This window comes from Colobus angolensis, unplaced genomic scaffold, assembly GCF_000951035.1.
Source record: "Colobus angolensis palliatus isolate OR3802 unplaced genomic scaffold, Cang.pa_1.0 Scaffold33, whole genome shotgun sequence".
Classification (NCBI taxonomy): Eukaryota; Metazoa; Chordata; class Mammalia; order Primates; family Cercopithecidae; genus Colobus; species Colobus angolensis.
Window position 1 is genome coordinate 12,917,674 of NW_012116599.1, and position 21,984 is coordinate 12,939,657.

The following is a 21,984-nucleotide window of genomic DNA, read 5'->3' on the forward strand; positions in this document are numbered from 1 at the left end:
GTGATGGTCATGGTGAGGGTGGAGGTGGTGATAGTGATGGTGATGGTGGAGGTAGTCATAATTATGGTGGGAGTGGTGGGGGTGGAGATGATGGTAGTGATCATGATGGTGGAGGTTGTCATGATTATGGTGAGAGTGGTGGGGGTGGAGGTGGTCATGATCATGGTGGGAGTGATGGGGTGGAGATGGTGGTAGTGATGGTGGAGTTGGTGGTGATTGTGGTAGCCATGCTGATGACTCTGGTGGTGCTGTTGAAGGGGATCCTATTGATCATGGCAGTGCCATTGATCATTGTGACAGAGGCAGCAGTGGTAATGGAGGTGGTGATAGTAAAAGTAGTTTATTAAAGTAGCCGGGTAGAAAATTGAGGTCAAAAGCAAGTGCAGCCTGGCTGCTATATTCAGCAAGGGGTGAGGTAAAGGGACATCACCTGGCTAGTGATAACCCTGGTTCCATTCTGCTTTGTGTTCACATCAGTCATACATGTATCTGACTTTCTCATTCCACCTCTTATTATTAACGTAATAAGGTATGAATAACTTAATAAGGTATCTTATTAACTCTACATTTCCACACCTGGCAGCATGTCTAACATAGAATAGATGCTTTGTAAATGTTTCTTCTGTGAATAAGTGCATAAGACCATGCACTTGGCATCAGGCAGACAGGATACATGTCTTGCTCTGCCATTTACTAGCTGGGCCCTGTATATACTGAACAACTTTACTGAGCATCTTCGTTGGCCAGACACAGTTCTGAGCCCCAAGGCTGCAGTACTAAGTACAGTCCTCTTGATCTCCATTCTCATGGAGCCTCCATTCAGCAGGGAAGACATACAGTGAACACATATTGGAAGGAGATAACTTTAGCTGGTGGTGACTGATATGGAATAAAACAAGGTAATTTGATAGAGGTGACCTGGCGGCTATTTTAGACAGGGTCGTCAGGGAAGACCTCTTTGTGAGGCTGAGACCTGAATGATGAGGAGGTGCCCCTCCCAGGGGAAATTGAGTCTCTGGAGATTCCTCAGAAGGGAAGCTCAAGGCAGAATTGACTTGAGGATGAGAGTGGCTCGGATCTTGGTGGGGCGGTGGCGGGGGGCGGAGCGCTGCATCATATAGGACCTCAGAGGGCAGGGAAGGGGTCAGGAACATTTTCTCCTCTACGTGGAGAAGAACTGTACTGGGGTTTCAAGCAGCAGGCTGGGTCTATTTTGGAAGTAGGATGGGAACACCATGCAGGAGGTGTAGGAGGGAGGAAAGGTAATATGCAAGGACAGTCCTCGAGTTTTGTTTAAGCAACGGAGTGGGTGAGGTGAGAAGCACCGGGGGAGAGACAGATTTAGAAGGAAGAAGAAATGAAGATCTATTTTTTGGCCATGTGAATTCTGAGAAGATTGTAGAGATCCCTGTGTCCTCATCTGCTGGAGGGGATAATAATAGAACTTGCAGGGCTGCGGAGAAAGTAGAATGGGGTGAGGTGCGGAGAGCACCCAGTGCGTTGCCTCTCAGTGGTTCAGGTTTAGTGATGCTGCCCTGATCCTCTTTCCCTCCTTTCACAGGTTCCTGGTGAGACCAATCCCATCAACATGGTGTCCAAGCTCAGCCAACTGACAAGCCTGTTGTCCTCTATTGAAGACAAGGTATGTGTGGGGCTCCCATGGCTTCTCTTCGTCCCCTCTTTGGTCCCCTCTTTGCATGGAGAATGTCCAGATGTACAGACTCGATGTCCCCTTGACCCTCTGTCTCTAACGCTGCTGCCCATAGGTCAAGGCCTTGCTGCATGAGGGTCCTGAGTCCCCCCACCGGCGTTCCCTTATCCCTCCAGTCACCTTTGAGGTAAGTGGCCGTGGGACAGCAGAGCCTGGGCTTGGGCTCCACAGCTGGGCAGAGAGACACGTTCTGGTTCCTGTGGAAAGAGGGATTGAGCTGGGGAAGAGCAAGGAGCCCAGAAGCCAAGAATGGCAGTCGGTGGACCCGTGTCACTGTGACAGTGGTTCATCGTCAGAACGGGCACCCAGAGGCGACTGGGAAACCACCTCCGGAGAGGCACTGCAGGGGAGGAGTGTCTCATTGGCCCAGGCACCATGTAAACTTTGTCCTTCTCAAAATGGCAGAGATGAGTGATATCAGACAGGGCTACAAAATACTGCCTCAAGAGGGTGGGGAATTCAGAAAAACAAAACAAAACAAGACAAAAAATGTGCAACTCCTATGATTTCCCTGAGAATGACTGGATTAGACCCTCCAGGCTTGACCCAAAATGTGTTTTCCTTTACAATCCTCAGAGATTCTAGTACATTCAGCCCAGCACTGGTCCCACATTCAGGAATCCAGTATGAGACCCACACCCCCTCCCCCCAACACACATTCCCCACCCCAAAGTCCTTTCTAGACCCGGTGATAATCCTCTATTAAGATGAATTTCCATTTTCTGAGCATGCATACACAACTGTTGTGGGGTTTTTTTTTCTATTATTATCAGTAAATGTTCAATCAGTGGTTGTAACAAGGCCTGGGAGTTTAAATCTATTACTAAAATCCTTTCCAGAAGTAGGTGACACATCAGATTAATGAGTGTTGTCAAAGTCATCAGTGAATGAACCATTTCCAGCAATTCGTCTGTTTCCACCAGCAAACCTGTTGGCAGAACGGCTCCCCCACACACAGTGGACAAGGGGGAGCCCCGAGAGTCTCTGTGATTCCCGGGAGATGCCTGTGGAAATGTGCACGTGCGCTACTGGGGCAAGAGAAGCCCAATGGCCCCACGAAGGACGCCCACCAGAGGTTGCCCAGCCATGTAGACAAGGGGCTCGGGCCGGGGGAGCCTTGCAAAAGCCCAGGCAGAAAATCAATGAGTCACACATCTCTTCCCCTTCTAAGGTGAAGGCAGAGTCTCTGGGGATTCCTCAGAAAATGCAGCTCAAAGTCGACGTTGAGTCTGGGAAACTGATCATTAAGAAGTCCAAGGACGGTTCTGAGGACAAGTTCTACAGCCACAAGAAAAGTAAGACCCCTTGCACACATCAACCACTGGCTCTCACCTGCCTGTGGAATTCCTGCCCTCTCAGCTCACCTCTCAGAAGGCCTGCCCTGCAGGTCTGTCTTCCGCAGGCATGCGCGCGTGCGCACGTGTGCGCCCATTTCTGTGTGTGTGTGGGTGTGTGTATGTCTTCTCTTCCCCACCAGGACTCAGTCTGATCTATGCTATCACCTCTCAGTGCCGGGCACAAAGCCTTGCACAAATGAGGTCTTGTTGACAATTGGGTAGTGTCTGTAGCGCAGGATAAACTAGACTGTGAGTACATGGACTCTGGAACCAAACTGCCTAAATTCACGTCCCAGCTCTGCCACTTAGCAGTTGTGTGACTTGGGACATGTCATGACCTCTCTAGCCCTCAGCTTCCTCATCTGTAAAATGGGGATGATAAAAAGTACTTGAATAATATGCATAAGGCTCTTTAGACTAGAGCCCAGCATGTAGTCGCCACTTTGAGAGTCACCTGTTATTAGCAGGTTCTGAGAACCATCAAATCAACTCATCCATAAAATGGAAACTCTTCACACGGCAAATGCATATAGAGAAGCTGCAGTGGGGCAAGACAAGGGGATCCAGTGCCAGCAGGACAGATGAGGCCCCTGCCCACATGGAATTTATATTCTGGTGCATTAAGTAGCTGGTAAAGACTCAAATACATCTGTCAGTACAGGTGGATGATCTGTCAATACAGTGGATGATCCAGCTACAAAAAGTGCTACAAAGAAAACAAAACAGGGCAGCGGGGTAGAGGTTAACTGGCAATAGGGGATAGTGTAGAAGGGGCAGACAGGGAAGTTTCCTCTGAGTAAGAGGCACATTGGCGGAGACCCCAAGGCTGAGAAGCAACCAGTCGGGCAGGGGTCTGAGGGAAGAGCATCCCAGCTAGCAGAGCAGCAGGTGCAAATGCTGGGAGATGGGCACTGGGGCTAGCAGGCCAGGGCCCAGGTTTGGGAAGCCAGGCAGGGTGTCAGGAGGCAGGGGGATAGGCAGTGCCCAGTGCGGGGCCACATGGGGCTGGAGAACAGCAGCAGACAGAACCGGGAGTTGATGAAAGCGTGAGAGTTTCCTGAGCAGCCTCCGGTTCTGGCTGATGGCGAATGGATGGACAACTTTCTTCATTTGGGTGGCCAATGGGTTCCCCTGAGAAAACTGATCAATGCGTAGACCCTTCCCTCAGATAAATCCCAACCTTCACACAACAGTTTGCATCCCGTGTCAGGTTTTAAGACCACTATGAAGCCCCCCAAGTCCCTGTGGCTACAACAACATTTTTTATTTAGTGTCTCAAAGTTCATTTAAAGGGGCATGGTTAAGGTTGCCACACTTAGCAGATAAAAATACTGGAGGCCCAGTTAAATGTGAATTTCAGATAAACAACCAATATAGTATATGTGTGTCCCATGCAATATTTGGGACATACTTATATGCAACAATGATTCACAGTTTTTCTGAAGTTCAAATTTAACTGGGTGTCCAGTATTTTATCTGGCTTCTTCAGGCATGATCAGCATCTTTCTTTTTTTTTTTTTTTGAGACAAAGCCTCACTCTATCTCCCAGACTGTAGTGCAGTGGCGCGATCTTGGCTCACTGCAACCTCTGCCTCCCGGGTTCAAGTGATTCTCCTGCCTCAGCTTCCCGAGTAACTGGGACTACAGGACCACCACCACACCCAGCTAATTTTTTTATTTTTAGTAAAGATGGGGTTTCACCATGTTGGCCAGCCTGGTCTCGAACTCCTGACCTCAAGTGATCCATCTGCCTCGGCTTCCTCAAGTGCTGGGATTACAGGTGTAAGCCACCGTGCTCGACCATCTTTTGTTCTTAATAAAGTAGTATGCACTAAGTGTGGGGAACTGGGAGGACCTTGGCAGGGCCTGTGCATTCAGAGTTCTCACTGTCTCTGTGTCCTTGGAGATAGGATGTTCTGTCCCCCAGGTATAGGGAGGGCTCCTCTCACATGAGGGTCTATAACCTGCTTTAGAGGAATGTCAGAGGGTCCTTCCTGCACCTGCCATTGCTCAAATTCGTTCAGCTTAAAATATTCAACATGCTTAGGATGCCCTATTTTGGAATAATGCATCCTGAATCCCACTGATAGCACAGTGGGGTGCTAGTAGCCCCGCCTTGAGTCCCAGGTCAGCCACTTGTGACTTGGGTCTGGTGTCTTCTCTCTGGTCCTCAGTTTACTTTTCTATCCAGCAGGGATAGTAGTAGTGTCTTGCAGGGCTCTCAAGAGTCTTATGTGGGTGAACATCCAAGCACCTGGTGCCCAGCCTCCAGGGAGTGCTCAATACGATTGACTGTCACCACCACCACCACCGTTATCACCACCACCACCGTTATTATTACCCTTCCAGGGTAGCAGTAAGGAGACTGATCTCAGGGAACGGCTGGGGGTGACATCATAGTGGTCATAGTCCTGCAGAGGGGAGCTCATAGCATCATGGCGGCCCCTGTGTATAGTGGCAAGTTGGGCAGGAGAAATGGGGGAGTCGCTGATGGTTTGAGCAGGAAGGCTGTGTGGAAGGTGAGCTTAGAGTGGTGGTTTCCTCTTATCTGTTGATATGGTTTGGCTGTGTCCCCATCCAGATCTCATCTTGAATTGTAGCTCCCATAACGCCCACGTGTGATGGGAAGGACTGGGTGGGGAGGTAATTGAATCACGGGGGCGAGTCTTTCCCATGCTGTTCTCATGGTAGTGAATAAGTCTCACGATATCTGATGGTTTTATAAAGGGGAGTTCCCCTGCACAAGCTCTCTTGCCTGCCACCACGTAAGACATGACTTTGCTTCACCTTTGTCTTCTGCCATGATTGTGAGGCCTTCCCAGCCATGTGGAACTGTGAGTCCATTAAAACTCTTTCCTTTATAAATTACCCAGTCTTGGGTATGTCTTTATTAGCAGCATGAGAACAGACTAATGTATCTGTTAAGGAGAGAGGTGTGGCCCCAACTTGGATAAGAGGAGGTGGAAACGTAAGAAGAGTGAAGATTGTCAGAGCACCTGATTACTAAAAAACTTAAGATTGAAAGAAACAGCTCCCAGGTTCTGAGAAGTGCTGTGAACTTTTGTCGGTTTAACACAACAGACATTTGCGTAGCATCTTCCATGGGCCAGCCCTTCATCGTGAACACTTCCTCTAAGGGTTTGCCGTGGAGAAGGGAATGCTGGCACATGGGCAGGTATTAGAATGTGCTCCAGGGGGAGGTTAGTCCCGAGGGAGGACTGATGAGCTCTTTTGGGGAGTGAGGGCAGGAGGCTTCACACCACCGAGATGGCTCTGACTGGGATTTGAAGGATGAATAGGATTTTGCCAAGCATGAGGCAGAGGGGGGCACTGGGACTGAGAGAATGGGGTATGCAGGGAAAGGGACGGGTATTAGTGAAATCACGCATTACGTGTCGCTCATCTCTCGCTGTGATTCTGGAGAGAGAAGCAGCTGGGCATGCCGTCCTAGGTGTGAACAGAGCCTTGAATGCCCGAGTAAGGATTGCAGCTGTTGCTGCTGAGAGGTGGGTATTCTCCTTTGTGGAAACAGATCAGGGATGGGTGAAAGAGCTGAACTCGAGACCACTGGCCCTAAGAAAACCCAGCTCTAGTTAAGAATAGCTATGTGTGGGTGCAGTGGCAAGCACCTGTATTCTCAGCTACTTGGGAGGCTGAGGTAGGAGGATCACTTGGAGCCAGGAGTTTGAGTTCACCCTGAGCAACATAGCAAGACCCCATCTCTAAAAATTAAATAATAATAATAATAATGGGCTATTTCAGAGCAGGTTTGTGAGCCCTGAAGAGTGTAGATGCCCACAGACTGCCAGCCCACTCGCCGGGACTGTGCCCACCTGGCTCCAGTCCTCTTGCCAATCCAGGATGGTGGAGCCTGACTTCCTCTCTGTGGTGACACCTGTCACATCAGAGCACAACTGACTGCTCACAAACGCCCTCCCCCTGAAAGGGGAAAGGTCTTTCCTTTATACACCCTGGACTTTGCAGGCCCCAGCTCGGGCCCTGGGGCTCAGCAAGTGCGTGCTCAGGGATTGCCAGTTGCCTGAGGCACTTACAATGTCATCCATCATAAATCCCAGCTGTCTCCTCCCTTTAATGTGGGCTTCACAAAGGCTGGGATGTGGATTTTTGGGTTGTTGTTAACCACTAAATCCCAGAGCCAAAACAGTGCTTAGCACAGAGTAAGTAATCAGTAAATGGATGTTGAGAGAATGCACGCATGAATCAGTGAATGAATGCAAGAATGAAGGAACACACACAGGAATGAGAATGAATGTAATAATCAATGAACGCACGCATGAATGAGAGAATGAAAGCAAGGATGAATAAATCTATGTATGAATGAGCGAATGTGTCCTAAACCAGGTAAGATCATGCAGTTCTCATGGATGCATGTTTAACTGGCTTCTTTATAGTTGGTGCTGAAAGGCAGTGTGGTTCAGGAGTGGGGGCTCTAGGTAAACTGGATGCATGTGTTGGTTCCATGACTTGCTAATAGTATGATCTCAAGTAAGCTACTTAACTCCTCAAAGCCTCAGTGATGCCTCCACAAGACAGGGGTTCCTACAGGGGTTGCTGTGAGAGTTAACGGGGTAAGGTGTGTCCTTAGTGCAGAGTCTGGCTGATGGTGAGTTTCCAGCCATGGTTATTATGATAGAGTGGTGCTCGCCTGGAGGGAATCTGTGGTTGCAAGAGTTGGAGCTTCCTTACCCCATTTTGATCACCATGTTCATGAATAGCTTTGGCATCATGGCCTTCTACACATAGGGAACAGCCAGTTGCTGTATGTTGAAATCATAAAATAGTCATGCTCTGAGTACTTGCTATGCCCGTACCAGGCTTTGGGATGCGGAGGTGAACCAGCCCGCTGGGGTCCTAGCTTTCAGGAAAGTTGCCTTCAAGTCAGGGCAAAGGAGAAAATAAGCAAACACACAAATATACAAACCGGGAATGTGTCAGGGAATGATAAACTCTAGAGCTGGGCATTTAAATAGAAAAATTTGATAATAATAGTGAAAAGCCTTTCTGAGGACATGCTGTGCCATTTAAACCGACACCTGAGTATCAGGAAGATGCTGGCTATGCCCAACCCAGGGAAAGAGGCCACTGGGCTCAGTTCCAAAGCAGGAGCAAGTATGGCGTGTGAGACGGCTGGGCAGCCAGGACTCAGACGAGGCTGAGGCTGGACAGGGGCCAGGCATGTGGGTTTGCTGAGCCAGAGTACCAGGCTCACGTTTCCTTCCAAATGCAGCAAGCCACCATTAGGAGGTTTTCAGCTGGGGGGTGGCGTGATCCCACCTCAAAAAGATAACTCTGGCTGCTGTACTGAGAATAAACTATGGGAAGAGAGGAAGAGTGGAGGCAGGGACACCAATTAGGAGGCCATGATAGCAACCAGGCAAGAGGCGGTGGCGGCTGGAGATGGGAAAAGGCGAACGGAGTGGGAACGTTTCAAAGGTAGACCAGCCAGCACCCGCTGATGGATACCATGTAGCAGGACAAGGGAAAAGGAACTTCTAGTGTTATTTCACTGGGAAGGTGGGGCGCTGACTGACCCCGATGGAGTAATAACCCTGATCAAACAAGATGTCACATCCTGGAGGCAACCACACAGTCCTTGCAAACAGATGGCAAGGAAGTTCAGGGGAAGGAGACACGGCCTGATCACAGCAGACTGGAAAAGTCTCAGGGCATTTGGTTAGCAGTGGTAGGAATCGGATCGCGGGATACTTACTGAGGTGCAGACGAGGCTGATGTGATTTCCCTTTGGGGAGGCTTCCAGCTCAGAGTGATGGTTGAATGCATGCTCTGTCACCGTCTTCCTTCTGGAAGGCAAAACCCACAGGGAAAGAGAGAACGGGAGAGCAACAACATTCTGAAAGCCGGAAACGAGACGGATCGCGAGAGCCACTTATAGGAACCAAAATACGAAACCCTAAGCAGGTGGAGGGAAAAACGGAGACACTGACTCACACAAAACCCACAAAGGGCTCAGGAGCTAAGAGCCTCGGGGACCCCGAGAAGTGGGGTGAAGGTGGGGTTATACGGAGCAGGGTCAGATGGAAATCTAGTTAAAGAGAGTTCAGCCCAACAGAATCTCCCTCCACTCTGTGTGGCCAGTGGCTCCTCACTCCTTTGGCAGAAGATTGGATATTCTTCTTTGGAGAAGGTGAAGGGCTGGGAGATGCCAGGGCTGCTGCAGGCAGGAGAGCCTACCGAAAACGGAGGACTAAGGCACAGTCATTTGCTAAGTGCTGAGACCACAGCCTTCTTCCCTGCCCAGCTCCCAGGATGCTGCTGGCTCAGCCCCACCCTCCCTAGGCAGGAGTTAGAAGTCTTCTCAGGGAACCTTGATCAGCCCAGGGGCAAATCTGGAAAGGTGTTGCCATCATGCAGTTTCCCCAGGATTCAGCCCATCAGACCACCCTGCGGAGAAGCCCTGCTCGACACACCCCACCTCACTGTTGGACACAGACAGCCAAGGATCACCAGACACTGGAGGGAAGCTGGGAACAGGAGACAGGGGACACAAAGACGAAACACTTGGAGGGATCAAATTCTTTTTTTTTTTTTTTGAGACTGAGTTTCACTCTTGTGGCCCAGGCTGGAGTGCAATGGTGCGATCTCAGCTCATAGCAACCTCCGTCTCCTGGGTTCAGGTGATTCTCGTGCCTCAGCCACCCAGGTAGCTGGGACTATAGGCATGCACCACCACGCCTGGCTAATTTTTGTATTTTTAGTAGAAATGAGGTTTCACCCTGTTGGCCAGGCTGCTCTCAAACTCCTGAGCTCAGACGATCTGCCTGCCTTGGCCTCCCAAAGTGCTGGTGTTCCTGGACCAAACGGAGGGTCGGGCTGCTATTTCTTGTGGCCCAATAACAAGATGCAGATGAACTGGGGAGGAAGAGAGTTCTTATTTTCTGGAACTGGTTACGGGGAGAAGGCCTGGAAATTATCACCAGACCGACTCCAAATTACAAAGTTTTACAGAGCTTATATACCTTCTCAGCTGTATGTCTACATGTAAGTGTGTGTTCATCGAAAGATATAAATGACTAACTTCTTTTAACTTATAACTAAGGTCTGAGTCCTGAAGACCTTCCTCTGGAGCCTCAGTAAATTTACTTCATCTAAATGGGTCCGGGTGCTGGAGTGATTACCCTTATCTTATCTCCTGCTGAATCACGGAGGTTTGTGGAGTTCCTTCAGACCTCCAATAAACTTGTTAAATCCTAAATGGGTCCTGTTAAGAATTCCTTGCCTAGGCAAAACTTTTGATGGGCTTTTGGTACATTCCAGCCTTTGCATAAGGGCACTGGCTTTTCATATTTAACTTAACCACTCAGCCGGTGCTGAAACAGTTGTGATGGAGGCCTGCGTGAGTGAGACCTGGCCGGCCACACCGGGATTGCAGGTGTGAGCCACTGCACCCAGCCTCAGAGGGATCAAATTCTATAGTTAAAAAGAAATGGGCCTGTGGAATACCAGAATTACATCTAGAAAGGAACAGTAAGAGAATAAAATGAAAGTTAAAAAAGAGGAGGAGGAAGAGAGAAGGGGGAAGAAGGGGAAAGTGAAAGGAAGGACAACTCTGGGGCAATACAAAATATTATAGCAGTAATTAAAAAAGAGAAGAACCCAATGGAAGGGTAGAAAGATACGATTCAGAAAAGTTCCCAAAAGGCAAAACAGAAGGAAAAAGTGATGGCAAATAGGAGAGGCAAAATTTTTACAATTTAAAAGACCAGTTCAGGGCTGGGTGCAATGACTCACACCTGTAATCCCAGTGCTTTGGGAGGCCGAAGCAGGTGGAACACTTGAGGTCGGGAGTTCAAGACCAGCCTGGCCAACATGGTAAAATCCCATCTGTACTAAAAATACAACATTAGACAGGTGTAGTGGCGCACACCTGTGATCCCAGCTACTCAGGAGGCTGAGGCAGGAGAATTGCTTGAACCCAAGAGGCGGAGGTTGCATTGAGCCAAGATCCACGACTGCACTCCAGCCTGGGCGACAGAGTGAGACTCCATCTCAAAAAAAAAAAAATGAGGAAGAAGACGACCAGTTCAGGAGGCCCAATATCAAAATGGTAAGTGTCAGTAAGAGAAAACAGAGTGAGAAATTTATTAAAGAATTCAGGAAACAGTCTCAGAACAGAAAAACACCTGCCTCCAGGTTGGAAATGGCCAAGTGCTCACACAACACAGGAGGTCCACACAGCCCCGGAAAGTCTCACAGCGCCGGGCTCCAAGAAAAGATCCTAAAAATGTTCAGAGCAAAAGACAGATTACACCCTGTGTCAGGGGCCCCACAAGACACCCCCAGGTTCTGCGATTCCCTCAGAGAATTCGCAGGACCCAGCCAGTGATCGTATTCACAGCTCTGATGTATTACATTGAAAGGATACAGAGCAAAATCAGCCTGCAAGAAAAGACACAAGCGTGGGGTGAAGTCTGGAAGAAACCAGGCACGAGCTCCTAAGAGTCTGAGCCTGAGACCTCAGTGTCAGGAAGATGTTGACTGTGCCCAAACCAGGGAAAGGGGCCATTGGGCACAGTTCCAAGACAGGAGCCAGTGTGGCTGGTGAGATGGCTAGGCGGTTGGGGCTCAGACAAGGCCGAGACTGGGCAGGGGCCAGGTGTGTGGGTGTGCTGAGCCAGAGTGCCAGGTTCACGCTTCCTTCTTTTTTTATTTGAGATGGAGTCTGACTCTGTCGCCAGGCTGGAATGCAGTGGCACGATCTTGGCTCACTGCAACCTCTGCCTCCCAGGTTCAAGCAATTCTTCTGCCTCAGCCTCCTGAGTAGCTGGGACTACAGGCACCCACTACCATGCCTGGCTAATTTTTTGTTTTGTATTTTAGTAGAGACAGGGTTTCACCATGTTGCCCAGGCTGGTCTCAAACTCTTGAGCTCAGGCAATCCATCCGCCTCAGCCTCCCAAAGTGCTAGGATTACAGGCATGAGCCACCGCGCCTGGCCCACGCTTCCTTCCAAGTACAGTTAGCCACCATTGGGAGTGGCTCCACTCTTCTGTGGAGTCACATAGGACACACTTCCCTCCTCCCCCAGTGAGGTGTGACAACATGTGTGAAATGTGGTTGTTAACTGGGGACTGGACACATAGACACCCTCTACCTGGCAGGTACCCAGATTCCAGACTCCCAAAAGGAAAACAGGTGCTCAGCATAAACCATATTGTTTGTACAAACAATGTAGGCACAGTAAGCCACTCATCAGCTCTGGGAATGGTGGGAGCCCTTCCGAAATCTAAGTTCCCAGATGACAGCAAAAAGCCAAGCTTTCAAGCAAGCCCTTCTAAAGACAGCAGTCTCAGACCTGCTGTCCTAACTCTTTCTGAACAAGAGAATCAGAACAGCATTGTTTCTCCAGCAATCCTGAAACAAGGTTCCAGAGTCCGGAGGATAATTGTTTCAAATTTAGAGTTCTGTCAGTTAAGTGTGAGAGTCGAATTTTCAGACACACAAGGCCTCTAAAAATGTATCACCCATTCTTCCTTTCTTGGAAAGCTACTAAAGATGTTGCTCTACCAAAATGAGGGCGTAAATCAAGAAGAGGAAGACATGGTGTCCAAGAAATGGGATTTAATATGAAAGAGAGAGAGAGAGAGAAATAAATGTATTCCTGGATTGTGAAGTAAGGCCCCAAGGTAAAGGCTGTGCCTCAGGCCTAGAGGTCACCAGTCCAGAGAAGACCCAGAGGCTCTGGGAGAGGCTCCCTCAGGACAAAGAAACTGATGAAAGTATTTGGTCACATGGAAAAGAGAGTTACAAACTGGGAAAGAATTAGAAACCATAAAAAAAGTATGGCAATTACTAACTCCAGGAATAACAAAAAGTTGTCTAGAAAAAGAGAAACAATCAGGGCTGGTCTGTCGATAGCATTTCTCTAATCAGAATAACAAACACTGAGTACTTATCTGGCCAAAATTATGATATAATTGTTAGAAGGATGATGTGGGGACTGAAATTATGCATTGGCAGGGAGTCAAGGCTGGGAAGCAGGTTGTGTGTGTGAAAGAAAGTTAAACCCTCATCTTCCATAGTGGACAGTCAAAAATGTATTAGGACATAATGAAAACTGAAACATTAGAAAGTAGTAATTTAAGCATTTTTTTTTTTTTTTTTTTAAGAAACAGAGTAAAATTCCAAAAGAATTTTTTGGAATCCATTAAGAGAGTTGAAATTGGTTGCCTACAGGGAGCTGGACATTGAAGGGAGGTTGGGTTGCGGGGGACTGTTGTTTGCAAAAACCTATAGAACAACTTGACTCTTTTAATTGTTGATGACAGTAAAATGGAAAATTAAATTTAGATATAAATTAAAAGCAAAGCAAAAGAAGGAAAGGAGGAAGAGTAAGAAAGAAAGGAGGGAGGAAGAAGAGGAGAAGGAAGAAGAGAGAGGGGAATGAGCAAGGCAGGGAAAAAGATGAAAAGACGATCATGCTGTCTCTGCTCTGGCCAGGCCAACTCTTGCTTGTTCCAGACATCACCCTCCCCAAGCATGAGCCTCTCTTGGGAAGAGCAACTGGAAGCAGAGGGAGCTGGGAGACCAGACACAAACTTGGGCTCAGCTGAGGGATGGGAGTTGATAGTCAGGTGCCTGGAACATAATGGAGACTGTTCATATTGGTTGAATGAGTGGATGAACGAATTAATGAATTTCTTTTCTCTTAAGTCCTGCAGCTCATTAAGTCACAGAAATTTCTGAATAAGTTGGTGATCTTGGTAGAAACAGAGAAGGAGAAGATCCTGCGGAAGGAATATGTTTTTGCTGACTCCAAAGTAAGTGACAGTAAACTTCTAAAATGGGCTGTGAGGTAGGGAGGGGACACATGCATTTTGAGGCTCGCTGTGTGCCAGGGAGTGTGCATTATTAGCTCACTCAGTTCCCAGAACAACCCATTTCACACCTGGGAAAGGTGAACTTAGAGAAGTTGAGGACCATGTTCCAGGTCGGCCTGGATTTGAGCTGTCACTGTCTCAGGAACAGGGAGGCTTCCCACTTCGCCCAGCTGCCTCCCAGCCTCGAGGCCACATCCTTTATCACCCACATCTAACTCAGCCCCACGCCTGAAGGGAAGGCTTTTAGCTTCCCTGGGCTGGACTTGGGAAACCTTTGGGACACTCCTGGATGGACTGATTGATTGATTGATTGATTGACTGACTTGAGACAGAGTCTCACTTTATCATCTAGGCTACTGCAGTGGCATGATCACAGCTAATGGCAACCTCCACCTCCTGGGCTCAAGGGATCCCCCGACCCACCTCAGCCTCCCGAGTAGCTGAGACCACAGACACACACCAACAGCTAATTTTTTATATTTTGTAGAGACAGAGTCTTGCTGTGTTTCCCAGGCTGGTCTCGAACTCCTGGGCTCAGGCAATCTTCCAGCCTCCACAACCCAAAATGCTGGGATTATAGGTGTGAGCCACCCCTGGATTTAAATCTGAGTCTCGACTGGAGCTCCAACCCAGAGACTTTCATTTCAGTCTTTGCCCCACTCTGCAGAAGAAAGATGTCCCTGCCAGGACGGGTTCCTGGGGCAAGAGGTGCTGTGGGCCACTGGGGAAACCCAGGCTGAGCCTCTGTGCCCCCAGAGTGGGTTCTTTGTGACCTCATCCCTCATCTCAGAAATTTGAACCAGGGGCCAAAACCCATCATCGTGGCCTCATTCATTGTTCTCTGCTGTGCAGCTCATGTGAAGCAGTTAAAATGAATTGCACCAGCCTGAACAACATAGTGAGACCCCATGTCTACAAAACAAAAAAATTAGGCCAGGCACAGTGGGTGCCTTATGCTCGTAATCCCAGCACTCTGGGAGGCTGAGGCAAGATGGTTGCCTGAGACCAAGAGTTCGAGACTAGAGTGCAACATGGTGAGACTGCTGGGTGTGGTGGCATGAGCCTGTGGCTTCAGCTACTTGGGAGGCTGAAGTGGGAGGATCGCTTGTTCGAGGCTGCAGTGAGCTGTGACCACACCACTTCACTCCAGCCTGGATGACAGAGCAAGGTCCTGTCTCAAAAAAAAAAACAATTGCAGAGCCATAAGGTTATCATCACATCAGGTGCTGGCTGACATCTCACATCAGGGACCCCCAGCAAGGCCAAGGGACAAGGGCTTCTGGTGCAGGCCCACAGTGATAGCTTCCCACTGAGTGCCCAGTCCCCGCTCCTACTTTCACCTCCAAAGCATCGGGGGTGGGCTGGTGGGAGGTCTAAGGCGTCCAGAGCTATCAGGAGTAGTAGGGAAGGGTCTGGGAGAAACAAGAGAATGAGGCCCAGACAGGTGGTGAGAGATGGAGAGAAAGACCGCCAGGCTGGAATGTTTTCTGAGCACCTGGGCATAGGTCCGAACACCAGCTCTGCCCCACTGCTGTGACCTCAAAAGGACTGAGGCACAGGGATAAATGGAGGCAACGAATCTTGAGCCGCTCTCAACTCGAGGCAGGTTACAGTAAAGATGTCATTGTGACATCTTTGTGAGCTGGTGTCTTCAGGGAGGACTTACTGAGATTTGCAATTATGAGGTTGAATCACGTAAAATTTCTGTCTTTGCAGGTTGAAATGGTCAAACACTGATCATGTCATATGTTACAACCTGAAATTTTGTGTAGCTTTGTTAAAGTCAGCCTGCTCTGTTGATTGCATGCTAAGAGAGGGCCAACTGAGGCTGCTTGGTACCCCACTTGGTACCCCAGAAAAATAGGTGAAAAATATTGAGGAGGCTATGAAAGCCTTCGTGTCTTCTCTTCTTTTTTAATTAGTTTCTTTAATTTAAATTTTCTTTCATTACATAAGTAATCTATTCTCCTTGGTGAAGACATGGCAAACACAAATAAGCAAACGTTTAAAATAAAAACACCCATATACCACAAGTTAATCTGGGACTATGCCCCTTCCAGATGTTTTTTAATCTTCTCTTTCTTTCTTCGTTTCCTTCTTTCTTTCTTTTTCTCTTTCTTTTCTTTTCTGAGACAGGGTCTTGTTCAGTTGCCCAGGTTGGAGTGCAGTGGCAAGATCATGGCTCACTGCAACCTCAACTTCCTGGCCTCAAGTAATCCTCTCACCTCAGCCTCCTAAATTGGGAGGGACTACAGGCATGCACCACCATGCCTGGCTCATTTTTTAATTTTTTATAGAGGCAGGGTTCTCCTGTGTTGCCAGACTGGTCTCAAACTCCTGGGCTCAAACAATTCCTTCTGCCTCAGCCTCCCAAAGTGCTGGGATTATAGGCATGAGCCACTGTGCCAAGCCCAAATGTTTTCTTAAAAACGCAGTGATGCTCTTCATACCATTTGTCAACTAGATTTTCATACTTAACAATATATATTGTGGCCATCTGTCCTTGTTGGCAAGACAGTACTGGATCACACTTGTTAAACACTATGATATTCTGGTTTATGGATGGTCAATAATACTTTTGTTTGTTTGTTTGTTTGAGACAGAATCTAGCTCTGTCACCCAGGCTGGGGTGCGATGATGCGATCTTGGCTCACTGCAACCTCCACCTCCTGAGTTCAAGCAATTCTTCAGCCTCAGCCTCCCGAGTAGCTGGGATTACAGGCATGCACCACCACGCTTGGCTAATTCTGTATTTTTAGTAGAGATGGGGGTTTTACCATGTTGGTCAGACTGGTCTCGAACTCCTGGCCCCAGGTGATCCACCCACCTCGGCCTCCCAAAGTGCTGGGATTACAGGTGTGAGCCACCGTGCCTGGCCCTCTAATACGTTATTAATGAATCTCCTAAGGCTGAACAGTAAGGCTGTTTCTGATTTTTTTCTGTATTGAGGCATGTGCTGCAGAGCCAAGACAGGGTTGGACCTCTGTGCAGCTCCTGATTACTTTATTAAAGTCACAGCCTTGCGGGGGAATGTCTGGGCCAGAAGCCACTCGCTTGCGACTTGGACGCGTGTTTCCAGGTTGCTGTCCTGGAAGTTCATACTGATTTATGCTCCTCTCAGTTTTCTTGAAGCTGACCAAGTCCTTTGCAAAGTGTAATGTGCAGGGAGGCAGAGGCCTTTCTAAGTCTGTCTGCCCTTCCATCCCTAGAAGAGAGAAGGCTTCTGCCAGCTACTGCAGCAGATGAAGAACAAGCACTCAGAGCAGCCGGAACCCGACATGATCACCATCTTCATCGGCACCTGGAACATGGGTGGGTCTGCGTGCCCCCTCCCTGAAGTCGCCCCCTCTGCTTCTGCTTCCCTGACTCAGGCATCCTCAAGGTGGGGTGGAGTGACAACATCCGTGTCCCCTTCCTTCCTTCCTGCCCCAGGGCCCTGTCCCCAACCCCCAGCCTACCCACACAGCCTCCTTCCTAAAGAATTCCACCCTTTTCCCGGGATGATGGGTAAGAAAAATGAGCTTTGGGACTATTGTACCCCAACAGCAGCTGGGGTGGGTTACTCTGTGTGTCCAAACTGGAAAGTTTTAGGAAAAGAGTCTGAGTATCTAGGTGAAGAGGCTCGTGGGCACCCCGCCAGCCCTAGGCAGCTCACCAAGGGGCCCCAGGCCTGGAAGAAAGAAGAGCACCCCTGAGCAGGGTTGCCAGATTTATCAGGAGAGAGACAGAAAGAGAGCTAAGTAAGTAGGTAGACAAAGGATGCCCCATTATATTTTAACTTCACAGAAACAAATTTTTTTAGTATATGTTTAGCTACAAACACTGAACATATATGCTAAATAGACATTATGCTGAATATATAGTGTATATACATGTGCTAAATATACATAGTATATAAACATATGCTAAATAAATGTAATTATTATATTAAACATAAATTATACTAAGTAATATTTAGTTTAAGCATACAGTTAATAATATACTAAATATATGCTAAATATATTTTGTATTAAACATATATACTGTATATTTATATACTAAACATATGCACTCTACTAAATATAAATAATACTAAATAATTTTTTAGTGTAAGTGTTCAGGTAGAAATAAATTAGATAGAAGACATCCAGATAAACTTATTCTAGAAACTACCGGTTTATCCGAAATTGGAATTTCACTGGGTGTCCCGTGTCCCTTACCCTTTGTCCCAAGAGGAGTCTGGGAGGAAGAGGCTGATCAGCGGCCGGCAGGGGCCTCTTGGAAGTGAAGTGGCAGCATGTCACTCGTGTCCCAGAGCCACAGCAGCCCTGGAGTAGAGCTCCAGGATGTCCATGACACAACGGCAGGGGGTGCCCCTCCCACACAAGAGTGTGGAAGGAGCAAGCTGAGGCTATGCTGCAGGAGGGCCGAGACCCACCAGCCTGGGAGTTTGAGCACCCACTTTGAGCCTCTTGGGGGAGCAGAATGTAGCCACAGTCCATTTACTCCAATGTGTGGCTTCTCTGCACTTGTAAGGCAAGAAACTCATCTCTTCGAGGAACAAACATTGCTCATCCTTCAAGGGCACTGCAGGGAGAACCGTTCAAAATTTCTTGATTGAGCTGCTTCAACTCAGTTTTGAAATGGGAATGCAGAGGAGTTTCCATGCTCTCCAGTTTCTCTGGCTCACACCCGTGCATCTCTCCACTCTGGGCTGGGATCTGCCTTGCAAGGGAGCCTTTGTTGCCTCCCAACAATGGGTTAGAAGCCACCATCCAAAACTTGTCAGTCCCCTTGGCTGTCTCGAGAATAGGATGTGAGTTCCTTGAAGGACGGAACTCAATGATCGTAGCCTCAAAATGCAGGACAGCATCTGACATCAGGGGACCTTCTGGTGTTTCTATACCTTGAAACTTAACATTATGTTTAAAAAGAGGCTTAACTGAGCTCTAGCCCTCACCGACACCCTGGGTGAGGTTGGCGCCCAGGCCTCCATTGCAGGCATTTCTTTGGGCTGCCTGGATGGTCTTATGTGACCACGTGACCTCCCTCACACTCCCACCCTCTGTTTTGAATTCTCCTAATGCTTTGACTCGATGTGCCTTTGACTCACTTGGTGTTGGGTTTTGCTGTTGAAGGTAACGCCCCCCCTCCCAAGAAGATCACGTCCTGGTTTCTCTCCAAGGGGCAGGGAAAGACACGGGACGACTCTGCCGACTACATCCCCCATGACATTTACGTGATCGGCACCCAGGAAGACCCCCTGAGTGAGAAGGAGTGGCTGGAGATTCTCAAACACTCCCTGCAAGAAATCACCAGCGTGACGTTTAAAACAGTGAGCAGCTGGTCGTGCCCCGGGCGGGGTTCTGGGACGGAAGCTTTGCACAGCTGGGTTGTCTCAGAGGCAAGGGCAGGCTCAGCCTATCAGCTCTCAGTTTTCAAGGATGTCTGGGGGCCCCCACTGAGAGATGCGTCTGTATTCAGAAATAAATGGGATCCGTGGGGTATTGCTGAAAACCAGAGTCCTCTATCTTCCCACCCTTGGTCAGCCCCGGTTCTCATCTTTAGGATGCATTGTCTCACCTATCACACATCGCAGGGAGTTCCCCGAAGGGTTGGGATTACAGACAGGGTACCCCACACCCAGGGGCTGGGGCTGGGGCTGGGTGTGAATCACTGTGCCCTGGTTCACACCCTACACTTAAGGGCCGAGTATTGCAACATTGTCCTCCCACCAGGTCGCCATCCACACACTCTGGAATATCCGCATCGTGGTGCTGGCCAAGCCTGAGCACGAGAACCGGATCAGCCACATCTGTACTAACAACGTGAAGACAGGCATCGCAAACACACTGGGTGAGCGAGCAGGGCGGGGACCCTGTGTTCCTCCCACACCCTCTGCCTCAACTCCCGCGACCGTGCCATCCTGATCCCACCAGTAGTTCCAGAGCCTCACGTCCTCAGCTCCCCGCTCAGTCCTCAGCAAATAGGGGTGGTTGGTCTCCCTGGCTGAAACTCACTCAGGGTCTACACCAGGGCTCCCAGGGATCTAGCTAAAATGCAGGTTCTGACTCAGTAGATCTTGGGTGGAACCCAAGGTTCCAAGTTTCTGACAGGTTCCCAGGTGACTTCAGCGCTGCTGGTCGGCCTGTGGGACCCATTTTAGGTAGCGAGAACCTAGAACAGGGATTGGCCAACTTTTGCAGGAAAGGGAAGGGCCTGATAGTAAATATTTCAGACTTTGCAGGCCACTCAACACTACTCTCTGCCTTTCTGGCGGGAAAGCAGCCATAGTCAACCCAGAAAGCGAATGGGAGTGGCTGTGTTCCAGTGAGACCTTCCTTACAAGCACAGGTGGGAGGTGGCTGGCTCCCGCCCTCGGTCCCTGTACACCAGGTTGGATCCGGAAACGCTGGTGTCAGTGGAGAGTCTCTGGCTTCAGAGAGCAGTAACAAGGGCAAGAACTCTTCGTGAGTGTAGGGGTGCAAGCCTGTGTGTGTGCGTAGGTCTGTGTCTGTGAGTTTGTGTGAATGAGAGCGTGCATGTGAGTGTGTGAGCCTGTGTAGGTGTGTGAGAGTTTATGGATGTGTGTTTGTGAGCGTGTTTATGTGAGTCCATGTGTGAGTGTACCACCCATATCTATGAGTGTGTGTGTGTGTGTGTGTGAGTCCATGCATGTGTTTGTGAGTGTGTGTTTATGTGAGTCTATGTATGTGAGTCTGTGGGTGAGTGTACCACCCCATATCTATGAGTGTGTGTGTGAGTTCATGCATATGTGTTTGTGAGTGTGTTTATGTGAGTCTGTGTATGTGAGTCCATGTGTGAGTATACCACCGCATATCTATGAGTGTGTGTATGTGTGTGTGAGTTCATGCATATGTGTTTGTGAGTGTGTTTATGTGAGTCTGTGTATGTGAGTCCATGTGTGAGTATACCACCGCATATCTATGAGTGTGTGTATGTGTGTGTGAGTCCATGTGTGAGTATACCACCGCATATCTATGAGTGTGTGTCTATGTGTGTGTGAGTCCATGCATGTGTGTTTGTGAGTGTTTATGACAGTCTAGGGTATGTGAGGGTGGGTGTCCAAGTGCATGTGCATAAGTGCTAGAGCCTCTCTCTGTGTGTATGTGTGTGTGCGCGTGTGTGCACGTGGGGTGGTACACACACAGGGCTCCCAGGCTGGCATCAGGGGCGAGGCCAGTGGTTTTTGGTGGTTGGAGTCAGTGGAGTCAGGAACAGGACAGAGTCCTAGAGATAACAGGAAATGGAAGAATTGCTGCAATCGAACGTGCAAAGCTCTCTCAACTTTTCTGCTGACAAACCGCAAACTGTCCTTGTCCACCCCCGCTCGTCCCCCTTCCTTCCTGCCACAGTGGAAGGGTGGGGCTGGCGTGGCTGTCCTGGCTGCGCCCACGCCCTCCTGCTGCCCGAGAACTGCCCTGGATCGCTCCTTGGGCTTCCAGCCCCTCCCACCAGCCCCTGCCCTGCTGTGCAGAATATGCTCGGACCTCCTGGGGCCACATAAAACCACCCCCTCAGCCAGACCTTGCCTGCAACTCCCACCCCAGTTCCTGGTCATCCTGGCCTTGGGGCTGGGCACTGGGTCAGCTTCTGAGCAGGCAGGAGCTCTGCTCATGTGGACCTGACACACATTGTGTGAGCAGATAGGAGGGAAAGAAGCCAGTTCCTGGGAGGGAGCGCGCTGGCGAAGGAGTGTGTGGCGTGGGCAGAGAGCAGAGGTCAGGGACCTCCCTGAGAAGGGCAGTGTGACTGGCATCTGAGGGCTGGGGAGAAAGGCCTGGCCAGAGTCCCAGCTTTATGACCATTGCAGGGCAGCTTCTGGGCTGTGGAGCTCACACACACCTTCCCCACCTTCTCCTCCTTCCCCTCCTTGCTGCCCTGGGGCCAGCCTCCCTCCTCCACTCCCCAGAAATGGCTCCCAGCCATAATTAGCACAGGACAGGAATAGCAAATGCTGTTCAGCTGATAAAACATTAGTCCTGGCTGGTGCTGTGGCTCACGCCTGTAATCCCAGCACTTTGGGAGGCCAAGGCAGGTGGATCACTTGAGGTCAGGAGTTTGAGACCAGCCTGAC

The 21,984-nt window shown here is 49.3% G+C and overlaps 1 protein-coding gene across 1 annotated transcript in view; it reads left to right on the forward strand.

Annotated features, from left to right (window-relative positions):
- The window catches only part of INPP5D (inositol polyphosphate-5-phosphatase, 145kDa), a 161,908-nt gene that overhangs the window by 94,306 nt on the left and 45,618 nt on the right, over positions 1-21,984 (forward strand). Inside the window, 7 exon segments of the mRNA XM_011952024.1 lie at positions 1,562-1,642; positions 1,767-1,838; positions 2,883-3,006; positions 13,741-13,847; positions 17,117-17,219; positions 19,025-19,221; positions 19,625-19,742. Coding sequence (XP_011807414.1) covers positions 1,562-1,642; positions 1,767-1,838; positions 2,883-3,006; positions 13,741-13,847; positions 17,117-17,219; positions 19,025-19,221; positions 19,625-19,742 — 802 coding nt within the window.